Source organism: Rhipicephalus sanguineus, chromosome 3 (assembly GCF_013339695.2).
Source record: "Rhipicephalus sanguineus isolate Rsan-2018 chromosome 3, BIME_Rsan_1.4, whole genome shotgun sequence".
Classification (NCBI taxonomy): domain Eukaryota; kingdom Metazoa; phylum Arthropoda; class Arachnida; order Ixodida; family Ixodidae; genus Rhipicephalus; species Rhipicephalus sanguineus.
The window spans coordinates 9,131,563-9,157,803 of NC_051178.1; the positions used below are offsets into that span (position 1 = coordinate 9,131,563).

A 26,241-nucleotide genomic window follows, 5' to 3' on the forward strand; every position below is an offset into this window, starting at 1 on the left:
TGGTGACTTTTTGCTCGTCGTTTGGTGACATTTACTCGAAAGTCAGTGGCAACCCTGTTCGTGACACAAAAAACGCGGTAGCGAGTGCGGTTCTCAAAGGAGGTACGCCGCTGGGGAGGGAGCGACGACGTCTTTACGAAGTTCGAGAGCACGCACAGTGAACGAACGAGGGGCGGAGGGAGGAAAAAGACCGCGGCAGCGCTGTGCGGGCTCGCCGAGTGGGGAAGGATGGTGGTTGCCTAGGCGACAGAGTAGCCTTTGCACCAGCGGCGGCGGCAAGGCTCCGCGGCCGCTTGCCGGCAGCGCGTTCTGCGTGGAACGTACGATCGCGTCCTCATCATGTGCGCTTTAAAGCAAGTTTCCTGTCGGGAAAAGCGTCGTCGTTATCACACTTGCTACAGATATTGCTACCTCGTCCGCAAATTGAAAAGTTTTGCGGCTTCATGACGCAAGCTTTCGCCTTTTCTGCCAGTGCGCGGACTTAAACGAGCTTGGCGGCTTTTGTCGCCGTTGATCTCCCGGCCGTGAACACAAACTTCGTATCACGCGCGCTGTCCTTGGGTTAGTGCTTGAGTGCGATCTTTTCGACGTCCGACCTTCATGTTGTCTTGGACAAACTTCCCGCAACAACATGCTAAACCGCAGGCTAGGCCTAATCAGCGTTGGTTGCTTTTCGGTAGCGGTCGCGGGCGATAAAAGTTGCGGTTTGGTGCGGAATTAACGAAACTTTTTGCGATGGCTGCACTTGAATTGAAGGGAATCATATCGTTAATGAAAACGAGGGCATGGTTGGCACAAGCAACTCTCGAATGGTGGTTCCGGATTCTATTGCAATGTCTTGGACATCGCGTGCGCGCCCGTGAAATCGAACGATCGGTACCGCGCTCAGCACGTGAAATTTCGGTCGCGATTCAACATGGTTTCTGTGTAATGCGCATACCTCGAGGTGGCCTGAAACGTAGTCGGCGAATTTCCACAACGGCACTTTGTTTTGTTTGCTTTTTTCCCCCGTGTTCATTTCGTTGGCAATGCGGGTCTTTGGCGGTTATTTTTTTAACGTTCGGAGTTATAAGTGGTTGTAAGCGCCCGAAATCGCATATGTTGATTATCGGACACGCCAGGCTACATGCTCAACACGTTTTGCGCAAGTGCAGCCTTTGAAAAAGGTTGTTTTGGTTATAGTGCGGTACCGCTTATAGTGCGGATATTCGCGACTCCGGCGACTTACGTTATAAGCGGTCTATACTAACACAAATATAGCGCGAAATTTTTTCGAGCTTTTTTTTTCGTTTAAAAACCTTCGTCCCTGTAGCGTGCGCCGCACGTTCCAGGGACTTGGCGGGTTCGTCACACCATATAGCACATTTTATTCCTACTTGCACCTCCGGTGACCGCGCGCGGGAAGGCACCGTGTCGCCGACGCCTGCCTGGCGCCTCGGAACACCGCTGCTCAGTACGGAAACCTTGTGCGTATCGCAGTCGATGCACGCGCTACTACGGTATGCTGCGGCGATCGCATTGTGCCGCTAGCGCCATGGGAGCCACAGTGGCAACACGTGGATAACAATCATTTCGGAATAACTTCGCCTCCTTACGCCTCGCGCTCGCTCGTCGCTATGTTCGGAACGCACTTTCTTCCGCATTGCCTGTCATAATGAACAAGCGGAATCAATATACTGCCGCATTTAAAAAACAGGCAATCCTGCTGGCCAAAGAGAGGGGCAATTCGAATGCGGCGCGGCATCTCGGAGTGACGGAGTCAACCGTTCGAGGTTGGAGGAAGTGCCGTGACCGCATCTTCCAAGCTGCACCGACTCACAAGGCGTTCCGTGGGCCCAAGACCGGCTCTTTCCCGAAAATCGAAGAGGACCTGGCAGAATTCGTGCACCAACGTCGCGGCCATTTTCTGCCTGTCAATGCCGAATTCGTCCAGATCAAGGCATGGGAGCTTGCACGTGAGGCCGGCGTGCCCCGTGACACCTTTAAGGCCAGTCGCTCATGGGTGCGTTCATGCGTCGTGCGGGATTCTCGCTTCGCCGAAGGACTTCGATTTGCCAGAAGCTTCCGGCCGAGTACGAAGAGAAGCTAATTGAGTTTCAGCGCTATGTAATTAAGATGAGGAGGGAGAAGAAGTACCCCGTAGGCCAGATCGGAAACGTGGATGAGACGCCAATCTTTTTGGACATTCCGGCTGGCTACGTGATCGACGACCTCGGCCCCAAGGAGGTACGCGTCCGCACAACGGGCAACGAGAAGACTCGGGTGACGGTGATGCCGGCCTGCACGGCGGACGGGCGTAAGGTGCCGCCTTTTCTCATATTTAAAAGAAAGACTCTCCCAAAGAACGAGACATTCCCGCCCCGGATGTATGTCAGGTGCAACGAGAAGGGCTGGATGCACAGCACCATGATGAAGGAGTGGATCCGTGTTGTGTGGGGAAGATGTGCGGGTGCGCTCCTCAACACTCCAGCTATGCTTGCACTAGACGCATTTAGAGGCCACTTGACCGATGAGGTCAAAGAAGCGCTCCGCAAGTCTAACACCGACCTTGTTGTCATTCCCGGAGGAATGACTTCGCAGCTCCAGCCACTGGATGTATGCATAAATAAGCCCTTCAAGGATCTCGTACGACGGGAATACGAGCAGTGGCTGGAGGCTAGCAATCGCCAACTGACTACATCGGGTCGCATGAAGCGAGCGTGAGTGAGCGAGGTCGCTCGATGGATTCATAATGCTTGGGAGGCCCTGCCATCGGCAGTAGTGTCACGGGCATTCCTGAAGTGCTGCCTCTCGAACAGCCTGGACGGCACGGAAGACGACGCGGTTTTTGCCGACAGCGATAAGGACTCGAGCAGCGAGGAAGAGTAATCAGGCGAGCTAGTGGTTCTAGCATTTCCGACGGATGTAAATGTAAATAAAGCCCTGCGCGCGACCACTTTTTGACTGCTGTTTACAGTTGCATCACTTCGCGTTATAATCGTAATAAACTTTTTTTTTTCATCCAGGCTGATAGTACCCCCCTCGCGTTATATTCGCGGTCGCGTTATTTACGTGCAAATACGGTCTTCTAAAAATACCGGGCATGCAAACACGGACACAAGAAAGAAGTCACGACACCACAAACGCCACCACAAACGGTGTATGTGGTGTCGTGACTTCTTTCTTGTGTCCATGTTTGCACGCCGTGTCATTTTGGAATATGAATACTTTACAACTAGCTCAGCTCTCTGTTATTCTAAAAAACTAGCAAGCTACGAAAGAAACAGCGTTGGCCTGCAACTTTGCCTTCTCGCGTTGCAAAGACAAATTTTGTCCATTCACTATGAAGTCGTCCGTTCGAATAACGTTGGTAACGTCAAAATGTTTCTCACACACTCTAACGTGTTCAGAATCGAAAATAAATCCGCCAGCTTCCTGTCGCAGTACTGCAAGTTTGTATTCATCCCTCTCATCGCCGTCCGTCGGCAAACTAAAAACGACACCTTTCCGCTCGTACCTCTGTTGCCGGAGCGACAACCCGGTACACCGCAAGTCTTTGGCATCGTCACTCACGAACACCTTCATGTCCTCGCACACATTTCTCAGACCCGTCAGTCACGCAAATTAAGCAACAACGAGGAAAACTCAACGCCGTGATGCCGCCGAATTCCTCGGGCCCCCAGCTCCCCCTACGCAGTGAAGCTCTCCTCAATGCCCCCTGCGCGCTCCCAGCGCCACCGCGCAGCAGCTGCAGTGACATAGCAAGCTCTCCCCATAGCGTTACGGAGGAGTTTCGTGACCAGAAAAGCATTGAAGGACTCTGGCGAAACCGATACAAATTTAAACACCAGGGTATTATGCATTGCTTTGCAATTGTATTCCAGGTTTGGCATTGCCAATAATGAATTATTTTTTTTAACAGTGAAAACAAACATGCGTGTTTTTCTCACGAAAGTATGCATCAACTATTTATGGAAATAAAAATACTGTATGGAGCAGGAAACACTAAATGTATTTTTTGCTGCAACACCAGGCGCGTCTGCCCAAGCGCAGAACGATCGTGACAGCAGCAGTGCGTTCAACGCATCTTTCGTACCGCTGTAAAGCCGATTCAGCGTACAGCAGAGCAGATCCTTGTATCCGTGGCTCACACTCATGCTGGGGGATTCAGCGGAGCATGGTGGTGCGTCCACTTCACTTCGTCATTATTTTGCAGCCAAGTTGGCCTCATCTTGGCAAGACGCAATTACATATATAAAAAAGTGAAAACTATGAAGTTTTCTGCATAGATTCCGAGACGCTCATCAGTGCGGACCGCTGAGTGAATGACGCTTTGCTAAAACTGTCAAGTGCAACCTGTAAAGCCATAACGTGCCGCAAGCCAAGAGACCTAGCTCGCTCCAGCGACTTTAAACAACAAAGACACCGCTTCAGTGGTTTGCGCCACACCCCAACATGCACCCACATTAGAGAACACCCTGGGTACTGCAGTAGCATATAGCTGCTGCATGTGGAACAAAACAAACTGTAGAAGACTTGTCGACGGTTGGCTAGCTAACGAAATCCAATTTGAAGCTTATATTTCCCATCATTCCCATGGTGGTTGAACAATCGCATCACCAGATTCCCCTCTAGGTTTTAGTAGGAAACTCTATGGTGCCTATGACAACTTACTGTAGTCAGCAAAGTAAGGCCTCCAAGATCTGTGCCTGTTGCTTAGGGCTGTTGTGTTGGCTCGACACTGGAGGTGCTACCATGCGATGCTTCCCGCAGTCTGATCTCCTCGCCTTTGTGTTTATGTTTGTGAGCCTTCGTAGGTCGCCATGCCACGAACAAGAGCTACAAGACTTTTGAGAAAGTACACATGCACTTCATTTGTTTCTAGCAGGAAAACTTTGCTGCCACCATCTTGAATTTTGGCGCCATTCTCAGAAAGTGTACCCCTTCTACTTTACAGGTAATTTCTACTTGCTGAAGGTGGCGCACTTGCTCACAATTTTATGGTATTGTTATAAGTGTGTTCAACGCCAAGTAGGATTTAAAGTCGAGATCGAGATGATCAAGAAATCAAACAAACCAAAGTTGGTCTCTCAGAAGTGTACCACAGAAGCAGTGGCGTAGGCAGGAATTTTGTTCGGGGGGGGCTCACGTTGCAGCGCGACCTCCTCATTGAATTTTTAGAACGACTAAGTATATGAATAACATTTATTTATTTATTTATTTATTTATTTATTTATTTATTTATTTATTTATTATATCCTCAAAGGTCCCATATGGGACTTTACATGAGGGGTGGGCGTCATAAAATGGCGGTATCGATGAAGGTGTATGTTAGGATGTGGTTGAGTCTGCTTCCTGGATGGCATTTTTGAAGCGCGCAAAATCGCGGATGACTGCTGCTTCGTTCGGAAGGTCATTCCAGTCTCGGGTGGTGCGCAAAAAGAAGGGCTGCTGAAATGAGGTGGTGTGGGCACATGGCGGAATCACAGCATTTGGATGACTTGTGCGATGACCTCGATGGACCGGCTGGATGAGGTGGTTGTCACGCGGGGTTGAATAAAAGAATCTGTGAAAAAGGCAGAGACGTGCAATATGACGACGAAGAGCGAGGGTAGAAAGATTGAACTGGGATTTGAGGGCGGAGACGCTCGAGTATAGCGGGAATAATCTGAAACAATGAATCTGGTTGCTCGGTTCTGTACTGACTCAAGTATTTCGATATGATTAGTTTGGTGGGGGTCAAAGACAGCAGCTGCATACTCAAGTTTTGGTCTGACAATGGTGTTATAAGCGAGTAGTTTAACGGAAGGTGGTGCCATGGAAATGTTACGGCGTATGTACCCGAGAGCGCGGTTATCGGAGTGAATTATGTGATTTATATGGTCGCCCCAAGATAGGTTACTCGAAAGATGGACACGCAGGTATTTAATCGAGTCAGTAGCAGCTATATGACAGTTGTTGATTGTGTAAGTAGCCGGCGTGTGGTTTCGGCGACGATGGAAAGAAATTAGTAATGTTTTTTTCGCATTAAGGGACATCAACCAGGTGGCACACCACTGCTGAATGCGTGAGAGGTCATGCTGTAGAGAGGAGACATCGGTGGGGTTATTTATAGGGCGGTAGAGGACACAATCATCAGCAAAAAGACGGATGTTAGATTCAACGGAAAGCAGAATATCGTTAATGTATATTAGGAATAAAAGAGGCCCTAGGACGATACCCTGGGGCACGCTGGACAAGACATGCGAGAGGTCGGAGGAGTGATCATTAACATGCACGAATTGTTTACGGTTTGTTAGGAATGCTTTAATCCAGTTAAAATGTGCCGATGAAGGTTTAGACGCGAGGTTTTTTGAAGGAGACGGGAGTGGGGTACCTTATCGAAGGCTTTTTCAAAATCTAAGAACAGTGTGTCAATTGGGATGTTACGGTCCATATGAAGGTGAATGTCGTGCAGGAATAATGTTAGTTGGGTCTCGCATGAGTGATCTTTACGAAAGCCATGTTGGTTTGGGTGAAAGAAGTTTACGGATGATAAAAATGTAGCAACATGAGAAAAGATGACGTGTTCCATGATCTTTGAACAAACACTAGGGAGCGAGATTGGTCGGTAGTAACCTGCAAATGAGCGGTCACCTTTCTTGAAGACCGGAAAGACCTTCCCAACTCTCCAGTCTAATGGGACTTCACCTGTGTCGGGTGACTGCTGAAAAATGATTGACAATATGGAACTGCATACATGTTTAGCATTTTTCAGAATTTTGGCGTTTATGCCATCTATACCGCATGACTAAGAGCTCTTTAATTGGTTAATAACTTTTACAATTCCCTCTGAATTGAATGCAATCTTTGGCTTTGGCGGAAAAGCAAAATGCGGAAAATCAGGAAGTTCGTTGTTAGGTTCGTTAGTAAAGACGGAACAAAATGCAGAGTTGACGGATGGAACGTCGCAGTCGGCAACGGGGGATCCAGAAGTGTCACAAAGAGAGACTGTGGTTTTGTCGTCCGGTTTCATAATTTTCCAAAAGCGGCGTGGGTATGTACATGTATTACCATGTACATACATTGTCACTGGTATTACCATTAATATGTATTACCAGTGACAATTTGTATTAGATGCTGCAAATCACTTCTTGAATGCTGCCCTCTGTTAAGAACGAGTAAGAAATGTGTTTTTTCGTAAAAATATTATGTTGGCATGCCCGAAAAATCTTTCCAGGAATAACTGTCTTCAATCTTTTCAATATTTGTGTTTGTGTGTGTGTGTAACAGGTACGGCAAATATCACGTAAACTTCGGGACTGCATCAGCTTTGAACTGAAGAGGTGCCTGATAACAAAAAAAATGAAGTCCACGAAATAACCAGGATTTTAATGCAGATTTTTTACGCAAAATGTTCATCTTTTTGCACAAGTGATGCGGCCAGGGAAAAGCAAGAATGGGAATGTACACCTCGAATACGGGCAAAATATAAGTCACCGGAAACAGTGCGCAGTATGCTTACGCAAAACTTCACAAATGTACATTTAAATATGCAATCAATAAACGGAACTAAGCAATGATCACTATACATAATGGCCAACTGATATGTCCTTGGGCCAAGCTGCTGTCTCGGACGCACCATGTAAACAGAACTATAAAGGAAGAGCGCAGAAATAACGAAAGAAACTACTTCGAAACTGTTTTAAAAGTGCGAACCACTATTGTGCACTCAATTTAAAGGAAGGTTGCCGCTTCTAGTTGAAAAAGCAATGAAGAACAAAAACGACAAATGAAAGTAACAAACAATGCTGTTAGTACGGCTTCCCAATAGTTGAATTTGTTTGGTAACGCCGCGTATGCCGATCTCTCAGTGAACAAGGTGAAGCTGTCGATTGGCTGGTAATGTCCACCTGATGCCCGTATTCTTATGTTTATATTAGGTCACAGTGTTAACTGCTAAAAGGTACAAAATCCTCACGGCTTTAAAAGGTGGTGAACAATAATATTGCGTCAGAATTACGGGCTCATTGACCTGAACTCTGGAACAGTAGTGTCTTTTCCTTTCGTTTGCGCTGATTTTTGTCCTGCTCGGTATCAAAGGACAACGTTGACCCGGCGAGGAAGCTTAGCGAAGCGGTCAATGACTTCCGACACGCTGATGTCGACATTTCTGTGGGCGTACAGAAGTGCCTGGCCAACCATGCGTTCCTCAGACATCGTGGAGCGTAAGTAGTTCTTAAGTAACCTCATGCTTGAAAACGTTCGCTCTGCGCTGGCAGTGGTCACTGGAAGGGTGACTAGAATCCGGAGTAGCTTGTACACATTCGCACAGAACCTGCTGTCGCAATGAGAGAGGGCATCGGTTCCTGTACCGGGGCTCTGGTTTGCTGCTTTGTTCGCCCACTTTGTCCACCATAGTCGCAGTTCTCCAAAACCAGCCCTCGTTTCGACGTCATGCGCAAAAACGGTCAGGAGATTTTCTGCTCCTTTCTCCCGATCATCTTGCATTGGTGGTATTGCGGATGATACAATTAATGAAAAGTCCTTTAGAAGTGCCCTGTGCTTTTCGAACCGTTGGTTTAACTGGGCTAGTACGTGGTTCATGAACGGAATGAACAGGGTTCTGCGAAAATATTCTTCCGCACTTTCGAATGCATTGCTCCCAAGGTTTTGCTTCCGGACACCGGCTCGACGGCTGGTGATCTCCACATTCAGTTTTTCTGCCAATGCCTGCATTTGTGCAAATATTTTTGAGAAAGAAACATTCGTGTTCTTGCGGTCACTTTCAATTATCTGCTGTATCACTTCTGTGTCGTCAATGGCAGCGCTCATGTCGATACTCCTCGTCTGCAGCTTCTTTGACAGTGGCAAAGTCAGTGCTAACACGTGTTCCGTCACATGCAGGCTTACAAGGAACGCTGGTGAAAAGAGTGCCAACATTATACTGTTTGCCTGCATTCGACTTTCGCCATTTCCGTTAAACTTAATCTCCTCTAGTGCTGCGATGAACGGCTCAAAGAGGCTCACAAATGAAAGCACTGCATCGTGCTTCTCGGCCCAGCGCGTTTCGCATAGTCCCAAAAGGCGCTGCCTTGTAGGCTCAGGACAGCTCAAACTTATCACTTTTCGCAAAACGTGTGAGCGGCTAGAAGATTTACGGAAAAAGGCTGACGTCGCCTTCAGAGTCCCAAAACAGTTTCGAATGTCTGTGATGGAGCATGCTGCACACACAACTATATAAAGGGAGTGACACGCGCTGTGAGTACATAGAGTGCGGCTGGATATTTCTCACGGACAGCAGCTTGAACACCATTCGTTTTGTCGGCCATCGAACTTGCACCACCGTAGCCTTGACCACGGAGATGCTGCATGTTAATTCCCATTTCTATAAGGAGCCTTATGATTGTGTCGGCCAGGGCCCGGCCATTTGGTCGTGAATTGGCACAAAGCCTAAGAACACTTCTTCGATTCCGTTCGCATCCTTATTAAGGTACCTTGCACAAACAGTAAGCTGCTCGATACCCGCAGCATCCGTCGTTTCATCAGCAAGTACGGAGAAGCAGCCTGCAGCATTTACTTTTGCGACTAGGCTTTCCTTGATGATTGCAGCAGAGATTTCTATAATGTGGTTTTGTACATATAAACTAAAATATGAGGCCTTATTTGGGCAACTTTCCAAATGCTTTTTTTTATCTGTGTCGCCACAATCCGCGCGCATGTGAAGCAGCTCTTTGAAGTTGCCTGTATTTGTAGAGGAGGCTGTGCTTGAATCCATGGGACCACTGTCTCTATGTCCACGGAGAGCCACACCTTGCCACCCGCAAAAGAGAACTGTCTCAACAATAGGCTGTAACTTCCTTCGGATCTCTCTTATTTGAATTTGCCTGCCATGGTCCAGCTGATCAACAACACTGGGCACACATCCTGAGAAGGTTTGAAGAAAACTATCGGCTACCAGATGAGCGTCAGTGTGATATTTAGTGACTTCATGTGCACCGAAGACTTCGAGGGCGTGCTTCCACTTTTGAAATGGCTTGGATACGAGGGCCTTAGTGCGCGCATGTTGGCCCTTGCCAATCTCACTTCTGCTAAAAAGGACACACACTCGGCAAAACGCACCCTCTTGAAGCGCTGAGAAGCTAAGCCATCGGTACCTGTCCAGCCAAGCCACGTAAACATTCGTTTCTGCTTAAAATCGTTCATAGACTTAAACATATAGCATGGCGGAGGAATCCAAGGAGAAGCTAGCAGTTGATGTTTTGTGTCATCATCCACTTTTGAGCCATCTGTGTAGAGCCCGATATCAAACTTGCTTCTGCTAACATTTTGAGGGTCATAAAAAGATAAATAATTAAATAAATGATAATCAGGCTGAAGCCCAATAAATCCCACCACCCGGGTGACGCCGCTGGTTGGTGGTGTATGAGAGCACGAAAAATTTCGGGGGGGGCTGAAGCCCCATAAGCCCCCCCCCTGGCTACGCCCCTGCACAGAAGTATACTCGCAGAAGATGGCAACACTTACCTCACCCATCCACTGGACAATCAGAGTCCAGACCTGAAGTGCAGCACAACCCTGGGAGCCATCCATCCAGTGGCTCAGCTGAGGTCCAATGCACTGCACAAAAACATATCGAATATCACGGCACCTTATCGTGGTTTAGGCCACACTCACACTGCAGATGTCCCTGCATGAAAATTTCATCAGCCTTGGGAAATTTTCAAGGGTAACAATACCAAAGGGAATGAAGGGCAAAAAAACAAAACAAACGAAAAAGGCCAGAGAGTCAATTGAACACAAAGTTCGGGAAGGCACTGGAGAAGCCTCTGTACCGCAATAAAACCATGTGCGTGTGCGTCAAGTGCCCATTACCGTTCTTATCTGGCTGTTCAGTTTGTATCCAGAGAAAATGGCCCAAACAAGCATCATACAAGTTTACATCTAGAGCACAGCATCTACAAGTTTGCTGGCTGCACTACACCAAAATTACTCATTCATGACATGCATCGCCGTAGAATGCAGATATGGCATAAAGGACCTTGACACCATCATCACTGTCTACAAAGTTATTAGCTTTTGAAGCTGCTACTAGTAGGTGCACTTGCAAATCAGGCATGCTTTTATAGAACAGCTCATACTGCTATCTTAGCAGCAAATGAATGTCATTGGTTCAGCTCATGAATGTGATCTCTCACACTCAACCTCCATGTTATCTACAGCGCAGACATGTCAAAGGCAAGCCTTCGTGATGGCATGCCACCCGAAACCCTGCAGACTAAAGCTAACAAGAACAAACAACCTCGTCCACAGTGAATGCAGTAGGCTAAAATTCAAGTATGTTTAATTACTTTTATAGCGCAAGAACTCAGCATAAAGAGAAGACAGAAAACGATGGATATGCGCTCTGGGTCGTGTCAGATGAGCCGGTTGAGCACACATACAACACGTATGCACATCAGGAAGACATATTTATTCTTACTAGATCCCCCCAACCCTTAGCAGAGTGGCCAGGCTAGGCACATCTAAACTTTTCATGCGACATAGAGGGTGCCAGCTACTGCTGTATATAACACAACCCTTTTTTGCTTTTTTGCATTTTTTTTTTCACAAGTCCATTTTTGGTGGGGGACAAACTTTTCTTCCAGATAGGGTAGTGATGGGGGCTGGCAGAGAGCTGTTGGTGCTGCAGGGTTCATGTGCTGGCTGAGGAGTCTCACTCGTGCTTGGGAGAGGGTAGAGGTTTTCCACGTGCCTTGCCTGAGGATGGCATGCTTGAGACAATGCTTCTGGGTCCAAGGGGCGGAGGTGTGCTTCTCTTAGATGGAAGCGGTTCCTGCGATATTGACCCCCATTGGGGCCTTCAGTGATGAACAAACGATCACCCAAAGCAGTGACACTGCCCAATTTCCATTCACTGTTCAGTCTGAACCAGACCCCGTATTCAAGTGGTTTCATGCTGTGATGTGTGTTGGTCCTCATGCTTATGCTGTATGTTGTGATGTGCCTGAAGCCCTTGATGATGGGCTTTGCATACCTGCCAAGTTTGGAGAAACGGAATCCGGGAGATCTACTCAACGGGGGGGGGGGGGGGGTACTGCGATGTAGACACTGTCAGCGGGATTTTGCGGTCGCCGCTGATCTGTACAGAGTCCAAACCAATAACATCGCTTACGCATCGTCTGTTTCACGTGCGAGTAAATGCGCGCTAGCGCTAGGGACGAACGCGGTTGAAGCAGAGATGATACGACCCGGCCGTCATCGTCGCGCGAAGGGCTCGTGCAATAACATCGCTCCGCGTGCGAGGCCTGTCGTCGCTTGCTTACCAGTTATTTCGTCGGGCAAGGGACCATAAGGGGCGCCGTTGATACGGGGACGGTCGCGAGTGCTGGCAAACACGCTATCTCGACAGACATCGGTAACAGCTACCCTTTAAGTGCTGGGGTCTCCACTTAAAGCAGTAGTGACACAAAGTTTTGAAGGCGAGATAACCTGTGGGATAGATTTGTGTGTACACAAATGCATCATATACGAAATATTAATGGCGCTGATATAACCTATAACACATTTAGGATCAATTTTTAAATTGCGTGTAGCGCATCTCTACGCGAAACGTCCCACCTCGCGTCACCGTGACGCACGGGGCGCGCAATGCACTGGACGCGCGGGGCAAAACTGGATTTCCAGGAGATTTTCCTATGACCCGTACAACCAGGAGAAACATTCAAAATCCGGGAGTCTCCCGGGTAATCCGGGAGACTTGGCAGGTATGGCTTTGGCTGGATATTCATGGTTTCCTTGTTGTGCTGCAGATGATGAGACGAGGACGGTAGGTCGAAACAGGGACACAGGACAGGTGGTGCACAAACTCGTTGAACTTTCGGGAGTCAAGGCAAATCTGAAGAGAGCCGTCCTTTTTGGTGACGACAACCACTGAACTGACCCAATCAGTGACCTTTGTGATCACATGTTCTTCCTCCAGGCGCTGTAATTCTTGTTTGACATTGTCTTGCCTGGCCGATGGGATTTTACGTGGTGCAGCTATGAATGGTTGTGCATTTGCACTGAGAATTATTGTGAATTCTCCTGGGAGACATCCTGTACCCTCAAATACATCACTTCAATGATGCTTTGTAGCGTCTCATTTCTTGCTTGCCTGTTGACAGTTGGGCTACACTCCAGTTCGTTGACACGCTGAATGAACTTCACCTTGTGGCAAGCATATAGCCCCAAGATGGGAGGAGCTGGAAAATCAATTACACAGAGTTTCAGTGTTGTTGATGTGCCTGATGAGAAGCACTTAAGAAGACACTCTCCCTGCAATGGCAGTGGTTCACCAGTGTAGGTGGTTACACACGCACTCGCATCAGTGAGCACTGGGGGATTGGCCCATTTATGCAGTTCATCTGCGGAGATGAGGTTCACATCGAAACGAGCATCCAGTTTCAATGAGAGATCATGTCCATCCACCTTGACTGTCTGGAGCCATGATGGTGTGCGGTGGACAGCACTAACTGTCAGCACATCCAACGAGTGTGGCACATCTTCATTGTCTTCATGCAGTGCTCACACAACACATGGTTGGTTTGGCTGGTATGGGTGCAGTGGCTGTGGCTGCCGACACAATGCTGCATAGTGATTGAATTTTCCACAGTTGTGCCACTGTTGGCCAAATGCTGGACAGTGTCGTGGCTGGTGCTGCTGACCGCACCTCAAGCAGGCTCTTTGTGCATTAGGTTGGTGCTGTGGTAGCTAATGGTATGACGGTGAGCCTCCTCGGGGTTTTTTCCGCTTGTCAACATGTTGCGAGACTGGCTGGTTGCGATGATCCAGTGCTAACACCTCGCTTTTCTGCGGTTGCATTTCTTGTGCATCCATGTTCGACAATTGCGCCACCATGCATTGGCCCATCCCGCTCTCCAGCGTAAGCATTTTCTCACGTAGGAGTCATTCTCTGAGTGTGCTGTCATTAATTCCAAGGACCAACCGATACGTGATCATACGGTTGCGTGCGCTGCCAAATGAACATTGATCCACTGGCTTGGCAACTGCATGTGCAAATGCTTCGAAAGTGTGAGCTGGTGCCTGGCTCATGTTGTGGAAAACATAGTGCATGAGTCTTGTTGTGATACTTGGCAAAGTGCTGGTCAAGGCATTCCACGACGTCTTTGTATTTCCATTCCGCCGATGAAAACACGAGGATTTGGTACTTCTGAAAGAGATCCGGCCCTCCGACGTAGCGTAGCAGTGCGAGCCAGGTCTTATTATCTTCCTTGTGGTATTTCGCAGCTACTTCAATGATGTCAAACTCTAGCCTCCATTCTCCCCAGTCCTCTGCTGGATTGGAGCTCAACGAGAATGGCAAACTGTTGGCAGGAACGACGCCATCGCTCAGAAAAATATAATTACTGTTAGCCAGGAGAAACCACTTCTGACACCATGCTACGCCGTAATATGCGCTCCGGGTTGCGTCCGATGAGTTGGATTCAGCATACACATAACACATACACACACCAGGCAGACATGTTTATTCTAAGATCCCCCCTTTCCAAAGTGGCCAGGCTGGACACATTCTTAAGTTTTCGTGCCACATGGACGGCGCCAGCTACTGCGGTATATAACACTGCCCAGTCAAAGAAACGCTTCCCAGTGACTGTACTTGAAAAGCAACATAAACTATTACATCAAGACAATAGATGGCATGTATAACACACAAATTGTTGCAGCTTTGTTTCAGATTGCCACATTTTCAATGAAACATTGCGCTGGAGAGATAGGCTTGCACAAAGCTTACCACGAGCACGACAGCGACGGAATGCAACACTCCTCTACCACCGTAGCGCACAAAGACACTACGGCCGGTTTCGTCAACTCTCCAACAAGGCGCAGAAAGGCACTCAAGGCAGGTTGTCAATAAACACAGGTTTATTAACCCAAGATGCAGCACAGTGCGACAATTACAGGATCGCGGGCCATACAGGGTAACTCCACAAGACCGATCGAGTATGCTTGCCTACGGTGCTACGGCTACCACACAATGGGGGACCACCGACCACGCCATCAAGAAGTCGCCCACAAAGGCAGTGCGTGACAGTCTCGTTGCAGGCATGCGAGCATCTCTCTGCGGCGAGCAAGCGCCAGCCAGCAGCGAGCTCTAGGGGATAGGGGGCCCAGGGGCTGTAACTGGTGGCCAATGAGAACCAGCACCCAGACATCTGAACACCTGGGAGGGAGAGGGAAGCATGGCCTGCATCGCACAATAAAGCCTGGCGTCATAGCCCCGGCCACCATGTTGCCATTTAACGGAGGTTCCCGGCGACTGAGCCACGTCGGGCCGGCACAACACGCTAGCTAGGGAACGGGGCGCCAAAGGGGAGGGTGCTCTCGATTCCCACAGTGCATGCACAATGGAAAATTGCAACTGTAAAATCTCAATGTGCCATACAGTGTACAAAATCTTGGTCAGCATAGCACCTTTTGCGTTTGCGGTGGTGCCACAAGGAAGCCCGCATCATTAAGCATGTTTGAACAGTAAGTTTGTAAGTTTCATCAGAGTCCTTCAATGTTTTCCTGGTCACGAAACTCTGCCCGCAGCTTCATACAGGGACAGAAGCGGCCGCTAGGGTCGCCGCGATCAACGCAGGGGCATCCGTGCAGGCCCACTGCACTCGGCTGAATGCTGTACCGGTTCGAGGCAATGGTTTAACTTGCACCAAACCAGAATAATTCAACTACCGCTCATACTTCACCTGAAATACAATGTGGTTGTAGCATATGCATGTAAAAAACTTTCGCATATTTTTTAAAGATATCAAGGCTGCAATGGACCTAGTCGTGCCTATGCAGCAATATTAGCTGTATGTGTTGTTCCAGCGCGGTTCCTTACCTCCTGCAGGCAAGCACGAGGGTTTTTATTCAGGCACGGGATATTTACTTAGACTTGTGACACTGCACTAAACTTACAAACCCACCAACATTCAAAATGAAGTCTCACAGCAAGAGTTGAGCCAGCGCCCATACCGCTATTTACAGTCAGACCGTATACACCGCGGGAGCTTAACACGGCCGCATTACAAAAAAGAAAAGCTGTACATTCCTGCATTTACAGTTTTTAAAAGCTAACTTCACTCCACTGCAGCCGACCTCACAGAGCTTCAGCAACGATTGAAATTGGAATGACGAAGCTTTCACAAGGTAGCGTCCGTGTGCCGCGTGAATACAGTGGAACCTCGTTGATAAGTGCCCGCTTAGTACGTTTTCCCGGCTCCTACACTCGAAATCGCGAAAATTAAAAATAACCCAATACAGCTGTGTGTAATACGTACCGGTTCATACGTTCCAGGAAAATATGATTATTCGGCAGCAACGTTCAGCACAGCGGAAAACTGCTGTCGCATGATATGTTTTGTAGTCAGAAACTATCATTCAGGTGTGCAAAAAGGGCCCTCTCATGTGCTTGTGAAGCACAAGTGGCAGACAGCGGCCGCACGGCGACGGCGGCTTCTCCCCAGTGCCTTTCCCCCTACGCGCTTTCTGTGCATTGCTCAATTGTACCCTCTGCGTTTTCTCCTAATTGTTCGATCGCCGCTCTCTGTCAACCACACACCGACCCAAAGGCAGGTGGCGACGCTGGCCGTCGAAATCTGTAAAACGGCTGTCAAAAAAAAAAAAGTATTTTCTGTAGCACTTGGCACGATTTTCCTGAGCATTGCAAATCCTTTATTTGTAGCACGGTACATAGATGCACACTCGTTCCACACACCATGGTCCAGACCCCATGGCTCGCACAACAGCCGGGGGAACTAACAATGCGGCCCAAAGAATGAAGGCTGTCACTCCTCCAGTCCGCCACGGTTCAGTACAAGACCTACGGAAACGTGCATGCCGCCGCCGCATTGCCGCCGCTGCACAACACGCCGCGACACGTAACCATAGCAACGCCGTCATTGTGCCCAGTGAATATGGCCGATAATATCCCCCCCACTTTTCTCCCGGAGTGCGTTCGTTTTCGGGTTGCTTCGACCATCGCGCAGCGCAATTCCAGTTGGCGTTCGTTTTTCTCTGGCTGCACAATTCTGCCTACCAGCGGGTCGTCAGAAGCTGCGAGAAAAAAATGTTCTGGAAGATATCTGGAAGGTTTCTGGTTATCAGACGCCAAAACGAGATGATGCGCGCTCGCCGCCATCTTTGTGTGGACTCGACGGATCTTGGGGACTTCACCTTCGGTTGCCATTACGCCGGGCGTTATCTTTCAAAGACCGTTCCGCCATGCGAGATGGTGCGATTATGAGTGGCGGTGAACATACCAGCGCATGTCTCAAGTTAGGACAAAACACAAACTAATCAGCGCAAGTGTGCGACGTAGTACATGATAGCCGCGAGCAGCTGTCGCTTTCAGGGACGCTTATCACTTTCACGAGATTTCGCATATCGTATTGTACCGCGATTGTTCCGTGCACTGCGAAGACTTGAGCTTGTTAAGCCTTTAGCGGGGTGGCAGTTTTCTTCACGGACGGGGCGAGTCGCGCGTGATCGTATCCCAAATGCGTATGCTCGAGAATATCACTTCCGCTCTTCAGCAACCATTTTCTACGTGTAACTTTGACAACTTCATGTTACGTGGACATTGCACGAGCGAAAGTGTGTCACGGGTTACATGGTGCAGCGTCGCAAGGGCATTCGGGTATCTCCAATCTTCGCAATGGTGGCACCTTTTCACAAATCTCAACGTGGGTTACTTTGACTGCTTAGATGGACTACGTTTACACCGCATGATGCAACAAATTTCTTGATGAAGACTACACAAGGGAGACTTGATTAAATGAAATGAAACAGTGTTTCACTAATGTAGAGAAAATGAGCACATGTGTTCACAAGCAGAGCTCGGCTTCGCTTTCGATTTATTCAGAATGCGAAAAACATAACATGGGCAAAATACCCAAAAACATGTCGAGCTGAGGAAACACTAACACCCATTGCGTCCATACTTCTTTATAATTGCTTATTTCAATGCATATGTTTGAGAACATCACACCGTCGAGACACTAATTCACAGTAAACAAAGCAAGAATGCCACAATTGAAAGAGAAAGAGAGAAATGCTTTTATTGGAAAATTAGCTCAGAAAGCAGAAAGCTATGCATGAAGGAAAGAAGATGACTCTTAAGGGCTCGTTTTCTTTGTTAGACACAATATTGAGAACTAACAGACAATGACGCCAAGGAAAGTATAGGGGGTGTTATCTGTAGTATTTAGAATATAAATGTGAAGAAAGTAAAGTGGACGAAAAGATAACTTGCCGCCGGCAGGGACCGAACCTGCGACCTTCGAATAACGCGTCCTAAGCTATGCATGTCATTTTCTTAGCGCAGGAAAACTCTCTGCGAGGCTAGTACATGAAGGGACCAAGCTAATGCAAAGAACAAGGCAAACTCTGAAGTACAATATAAAAATAAAAAATTAACTTAGTGACATTCAGTCAATGAAAATTAAAAAACATGGCTGATCCGTCTGTTGTAGGAATCAGTATAAACACAAAAGCGAAACTTGTCTACTCAGACGTAGTTGAGCGTTTGTTGGGCATTATTTCGCCCCAACAACAAAGGAATGAATGCTATAGCAACAAATTGTAATATCACGTGAAGAACGGCAAGCAGCTCGAAACTTGCAATGCGCTGCTGAAACAGAAAGGATGCACGGAACAAACATACACAGGATGAGCGCGAACTACCTCACACTGTTGTAACTTATTAGATGCGAAACATCTTATGGCAGAGTTCAATTCGGTGGCGGTGGTGGTGGTGTGCGGCGTGACCACCCTTACTGCACATGTGCAAACCCTGTCCACACACCTCCTCTCCCATCTCCCCCTCTCCTCTCCCCCTCTGAAACGCGGGCTCGACATGCCGAAACGCTGCTTCGTATTGCCTCATGGTCCCCTTTAGTGGGAGATGGTGTAATTTTTTAGATGCGAAGTATCTTAAGACGGAGCTCAATCCGGTGGTGGTGGTGTGCGGCGTGACCACCGTCACTGCGCATGCGCATACCCTCTCCACACACCTCCTCTCCACTCACCCTCCCCTCTACACTTTCCCTCTCCCCTTCCCCTCTCCCCTCCCCCTTTCCACTCTTCCTCTGAAACGCGGGCTAGACATGCCGAAATTCTCTCCTGCGCAACGCCGCGATGAGCTCGAGCGCATGCGCGTCCCCTCCGCTTCTCTCTCCTCTCCCACGCTGCCCACCTCTCGCCCGCCTGTCGACCGCATTCCCCGCTCACCCTGTGAGAATTAACGGCCAGGCTAGATGGAAGATACGACGCGCGTAGCGTCCCTCTTCGCGTTCCACGACGCGAGGTCAGTAGCATGCCCAACGAACGCCAACGGAACGCGATCGTGCAAGTGCTCCGGCTTCGCATCGCCTCATGGTCCCCTTTAGCGGGAGATGGTGTAATTTTTGTGTGAGCAGCGCACTCCTTCGCAAAAGCGGCCGCTGCAGTGAGCGAAGTGACCTTCGTACTCTCAAAGCAAACTTGTGGTCAGAGCACAAGACGTACAAACCACCGCCATCAAGAGATAAATGCGCGAACGAAACGAGGGACCGTGCCCTGTAGAAGCGCGCACTCATCGCGACGCGTGGGGCATCTTTAAAGCGCGCTCTCAAGCCCTTCGCGCCATCTCACTAGTGATAACAAAAACACTCTAATGTACCACCGATCTCTGTACCACCACCGGCAAATGGTGTACATAAATAGCTCACCGTTAGCATGGCGAAGAACGTGCCGTCTGTGGCCTAATCGTTTTGCGCAGCGCGCTGCAGAGTGAGGGGTCGTAAGTTTGACTCCTGGTGACGGAACTTTTTCGTCTAGTTTTTTTCTTTGTCATCTGTTAGTCTTCCTATTTTACGTCATATCCGTGACGAAAACACGTCAGTGGAGCCGTGGTGGACCCCGGCGTAAAACACTTTCAAGTTAAAAAAATATGCCTTTTTAACAACGCCAAACAAGGAAAGAATGTGAAGCACTTAATAAGCTGGAAAGAACCTAAAAAAACTCACAAGCTGGCAGCTAGCAAGCAAGAAAGAAACAGCATCGGCCCGCAGCACTGCTTTCTCGCCTTGCAAAGACACATTTTCGCCATTCACTAGAAAGTCATCCATTCGAATAACGTCCATTCAAACTCGCCCAGTACTCTACGTTACTTCAGTCGGTGGCATCAAAATGTTTCTCGCACACTCTAACGTCTTTAGAATTGAAGGTAAATCCCCCAATTTCCTGCCGTGGTATTGCACATTTCCATTCATCCCTCTCATTGCCATCCCTCGGCAAACTAAATAACAACACCCTTCCGCTTGTACCTCTGTAGCCGGAGCAGCAACCAGGTACACAGCAAATCTCGGGCATCGTTGCTCACATACACCATCCGTGTCCTCGCATACAATTCTCACACCCGTCAGTCACACAAATTTAGAAAAATGAGGAAAACTGAACCGACTGAACGCCAATGCCGCCATATTCTTCGGGCCCCCAGCTCTCCCCTAGCTCTCCTCAACGTCCCTCGAGTGCTCCTAGCGGCGCCGCGTGGCAGCATAGCAAGCTCTCCCCATAGCGTTACGGAGAAATTTCATGACCAAAAAGTCATTGGACTCTGGTTTCATCTGTAATTTAGGTTGTTTTTTTCAGCGATTATATTGCCACACGCATTTATTTTCCTATTGTTATGTAACTGGCCTATTACACGTGTAACCGCTCCCTTGCGCTAGGATGCCTCGGAACACGCCCAATAATTTTTCCAATACAATTGCACACACAACGCAAACAATAGAGTTTATACTGGAAGTAATGTGGCCTCCAGCAATAACGCTGAAAGACCTTGGATCTACCAGCCATAATGCTGTAATCTTCAATACCACATGTATAAATGCCGACCAGCCTTAATGCACATTAGATTACCAACTGTGATCACCGCTACCAATGTACAGTGTGTATTGCTTCTATTCCGACTTTTCATTTCCTGGGCACAAGTTCGCCCAATAAAGAGTTCATCTGTACCAGCTTGTGTTCCGCGTACTTCCCAGTCACGATTACTTGAGATCTGGTGGAAATGCTAGGTACCAATCCCAGTGCCTCTCGCTTGTACAATGGACAGAAGATCGAGAAAGGGTTGTCGCTTACGCTAGCCGGTCGCTATCAAAGGCCAAATCAAGTTATTCAGCAACAGAAAAAAAGTGCCATGATTTGGGCTACATCAAAGTATTGCCCCTACCTGTACAGAAGGCCCTTCAAGGTCATGAGTGACCACCATGGCTTGTGCTGGCTAGCAAACTTGAAAAAGACTCTTCAGGGCACCTCGCACAATGGAGATTCAGACTTCAGGAATTCGACGTCACCATAGTTTACAAGACGGGCCAAAAGAACTCTGATTACGACTGCTTGTCCAGTGCACCTGTTGACCCACCACCGCATGACGATCTCGACAAAGACAGCTTCCTGGAGCCCATAAATATGACAATGACTGCGTTGAACAACAGCAAAGCGGTCCTGAACAGAGAGGACTGGCAGGATACTTGGAAGGCAAAGCTACCATTGTCCCCAAGGCATTCAGGTGAGGATTGGCATAATTTTTCTTGTAAAATGACGTCCTCCTAAAGAACTTCTCGCTGGCCTGGGCCAACTACCTACTCGTTGTACCTTCGACACTGCGACAAGAAGTTCTGCAGGCCCTTCACGACCCCCCGATGGTTGGCCACCTCGGTTTTTCCCACACGCTTACGAGGATACAAGAAAAGTACTGCTGAACATGCCTTCCCGCCGATGTCACTCATTACGTGAGGACATGCTGGGACTGTCAGCGAGGCAAGACACCGCCGACAAGGCCGGCAGAATTTCTTCAGCCTATAGGACCACCTCGTCGACTCTTCCAGTAGGTTGGGAGGGACTTGCTGGGGCCATTTCCAACGTCAATATCCGGTAACACCGGATATCACCTAACAGGCACCAAAGGGTTTTCATCGTACATGTACGGCATTGCCTGTATGTTTAAAACGCGCGCCTTTTTCGATAGTTTCTCTTGCTTGTAATGTGCTGCAACGCTTCGGGAATACGTGGAATTTTTTTCATGCGCCGATGTCTCTCCGTTGGGGTTTTTTTTTTGCTTTTTTGCTTTCCAAAGCGGCGCAGCGGCTTTCCCTTGCGCATCAGAATGCGCGCGCGCGGTGCCGCTGGTTTCGGTTTCATCCTTAGGGTGGTTTTCGCTTCTTGCGCCCGCAAAGCTGATGGCTCTCTGGTTTCTAATCTCTCAAAGGGTGACTGCTTGCGACTCTCTCGTTTATAGCTCCCTGGAGTGCGATTACATCTGTTTCCGTCGGGCGCTAAATTACACAAACGACGTCGCCGTGGTTGCGTTTCCTGTTTTGGGGACTCTAAAAGACTAACTCAGTCTCGTTGGCGATAAGGCAATGGATTATTATAGCTTTTTCCCTCGTTTTGCTTTCCGGATAGGAGCACAACCATACGGTTTTCTTCCGTGCGCTCACTGACGCAGTTCACTTACGCTATGAAAGTGCGCGCCAGTTGCTCTGCTGCTAGTGTGTCGAGCAGCGATCCTTCCAATGTGGACTATTCCCCAAGTGTAGTTTTGTATGTCTGTGAGCTGTGTTTAATACAACACATAATTTCCCTTTATAAAAAATCGTGTTTTCTTTAGGATTTTGCTTGATGTTACTCACGAATAAACCATGTGTATGTAACAACAAAAATGAATGTTTGTCACTTAACGGTCACGCAAAAAAAATTTTAGACTATTTTTTTCTGAAATAGAATCGTATTAAAAATTTATTGCAGCAATAACAAAATTACATTTTTGGACTGCATTTCACGAAAAAATTCGACCCTCAAAGGGTTAAGCCAACCTGCGTTTCAGAGTCTGAGCGAGTCTAGACGAGCAAAATTTTCGTGAGTTCAATTTTCGTGAGTACAAGTGAGCGCAGATGAGTCAAATATTCGGAAGTCCGAGTCCGATCGAACATGGACGAGCAGAATATTGGCGATTTGAGTCCAAGTGATCTTGGTCGAGTAAATTTTGGCGAGTTTGTGTATGAGTGGGCCAAATTGAGCAGGATTTAGGTGAGCCTAAGTCGATGTTGGCAATACTCAAAAAGCATATTTTATTGATCAGCCTGAGTGTGTTTCATTTAATTGCCGACTTATGTGCAGCACCACTCAGTTGGGATGTTGGTGCTTTGGGCAAATGACTCGGTAATAAAGCCAGATTCAGTTGGCCTGACACATAAGCTGTCATACCGTCAGACAAATAAGTAACAAAGGCCACTTTTTCCCTTTACGCATTTGCCTCGCTCGCACATGAACTGCTTGCCGGCACAACTGGCTGGTACGGAGGACAAGGAAGAACAACCGTTCTCCTTGCCATTCCAGTGCCGATTTTCTTCTATCGTGGCCATGATAAAATACCGGTCTATATTTACCTATGCACCATTGTCCAGAGACGCGATGCACTCCTGTTTCGCAGAATTATTGCAGTCCGAGTAGTTTAGCCATAACAAGTGGGGTGCGAATATTTGAAACTTGGAATATTCGATACGACCTTGTTCCATGTTGCTGTGACATAGCAGTCACTGATGAGATGGTGTGACAGTATTAGAAGTGCTGCAGCCAACCAAAGCCACGCCATAGGTCAGATCTGTTGAGCATAAAAGCAACAACTTTCACTTTCGTGTCAATGATGGGGCCATAAACAGGAATGAACCGAGCAGGAGAGGGCTGCCTCAACATGTGCAGCTGTGCGCGTTTGTCGGGCCCTAATGCCAGCCTCATTCATCAGTATTGTACTCAGCGTGCACACTGGGATGCTGTACAGAGCAGCAACATCAGACTCCTTTTCACCACGTTCGTCTATCTCCAGCCTCCAGAACAGCAAGTTCATCCATTCCATGCCAGCCATCTCATTAACAGAGGCACAGAAAAGCGAACAGCAAAACCAAACACAGCTACTGAACTGTTGCAATAGTGCCCAAAGTGTATTATTTTTTATCCCACTTTTGCTGCAGCCAAATACCGTATAAACTCATGTAAGCGCCACACTTTTTTTCATTCAAGTGGGAATTTTTCGGGTGTAGCCCATACTTTTTTTTTTTGCGTTAAAAAAAATGCCATAATTTCATCGCATAATGATTGCACACTGGACCTCTGAATTTTGTTGCCACAATTTGCTTTTTTTTCTGCTTTGCTACATTACGATCTCACGCAGAACCTTGTGCTCAACACCAATGACGTTTTTCAGGTTACCACAAGCAAAAGCACAACCTCAGAGATCTGTACTTCAAGTTGGAAGACTGTAGCTATGACGTATTTTAGACATTAAAGGGGTACTGACACAAAATTATGCGGCCGAGATAGCCTGCTGGATCGATTTCCGTGTACGTGCGTGTACCATCTGCAAAATACCGACAGCGAATAAAGCTTGGAAGGTATTTTATATGAATTTTGAAGTTCGCATGCGCGATCCAGCATTATAGGCCGCACCTGTTGCATTGACACCCTCGGAGGTGACCTGAGGTGAACCCCCTACTTCCCCTACGTAACCGTTGTAGCCGGTACAACAAGTTATGATGACGTCGTAGCCGTCATTTCTGTTTTGACGCGCTCGCCGCTGCGCTGTTGGTGTCTCAAGGAAATCGTCGCCAACAGACAACGATGAGGACGACGACGACAACGAGGACGACGATGGCGACGACATCGCGCAGCACGTGTGGCAAGAGTGCGAATGCGGCAAGCGTGCGAATGCGAGGAGACGACGCGAACAGCGCGGAACTGCGTCACATTTCTGTGTGCTGACATGATCGAGCGCTGCAGCCGCTAGGTGGTGATAATTGCACCTGGAGGCTTGTCGTTATTGAAACCGAAACCGACACTGGTCGGTAATGAGGAGCCTGTAATTAATTATCTGTCGCGCGCTGCAGCAAACGATGTGCTGTGTATGACCAACAGGCCCCCAGCAACACATTGCAGCAAAAAAACGCGAGGCCAAAATTTTTGTGTCAGTACCCCTTTAATAGCAAAACTAAGGCCTTCGAGATCTGCGTCTCTTGCACTCATCATCATCGAAGGTGCCTGCATGCCCCGATCCCGATTGCGTCGCCTTTGTTTCATGTAGAGCTGAGGCAAGGGCCGCATGTTTAGGGCAATTGCTTTCAGAGGTACAGTGAAATCTCGGTATAACGAACTTCAGGGGACCGCGGAAAAATGTTCATTATTCTGAAAGGTCGTTACAGTGAAAGCCCAAAAATTTACCATAACAACAGAATTTCAGTAACGCAAACGCCCTACCTTTGCAACGGTACGTCCTTGAACTCGTTTCTCACAACAATGCACACGTGAACGTCAGACAAGGCATGTTTATTTGAAATAGTTTATTTGAAATCGTTTTTTGACGGGTGCAGCACAAACTCTGCATCACGAACGATTCTAGACCGTCCGCATTTTTATGCGCTGCTTCGGTCGCTGTTCAACTTTTTTCTGTGAGTATGCGGAGTTTCCTCAAGTAGTCCAATGCATCTGTGGCTGACACGGACTCGTCGCGATCTTCGAGTGCTACCATGACATCGTCGTCCATGTCATCGCTGCAATCCTTTAAGGCCCAACTGCATGCACGCGAGTTTTGAGCGACGGCCGACAGGATTTGCTGTCGCAAAGGGCCATCCATCGCCGTCGCTTGTCACGTCGCAGGTTTCTGGAAAGCCAGAAAACATCGCTTGTCGCCCGGAAGTGAACATGACGATATCCGGCAACATGACGGCATCTCTGACCTTCGGTTGCAATTTGCTCGTGATGCTTCCAATCGGCGCGTACTTCAAGGAATGCAAGTTATAGACTACAGTAGGGTACGAATTTGGGCTGGTTGGTGCATGACTTCAAGACTACCTTCTTTACAGCCCAATATCACACGGAGGGCGAGGCAGCGGCCATATTTTGTCGTTAATTTTGATCGACGGTTCGTTTTGATGTTTCGGTGGTAGCTTGCTGCAATGTCAACATCGTCGTTGTGTGAGGTAGCCCTTCTCCCTGCGAAGCAACGATGTGAGGCGCTGCAGCTTTTCTTAAACGTTCTACGACAGCAAGAGGAAACGTTGTCGAGATGCGCCTTGTGGACTAACCCCAACATAACGCAGTTTGCAAAGTGCGACGTAGCGTAGGCAGCGTACGCTTCCGGGCGCCCCATGGGATCACAGTAGATACTACTGTCGCGGTTAAACATAAGATTGCGAAAAAAGA

The 26,241-nt window shown here is 48.2% G+C and overlaps 1 protein-coding gene across 1 annotated transcript in view; it reads right to left on the reverse strand.

Moving 5' to 3' along the window:
* Positions 1 to 26,241, reverse strand: part of LOC119386438 (uncharacterized) — a 466,488-nt gene that overhangs the window by 353,033 nt on the left and 87,214 nt on the right. Inside the window, exon 7 of the mRNA XM_049413126.1 lies at positions 10,486 to 10,578. Coding sequence (XP_049269083.1) covers positions 10,486 to 10,578 — 93 coding nt within the window. The remainder of the gene's footprint in view (positions 1 to 10,485; positions 10,579 to 26,241) is intronic.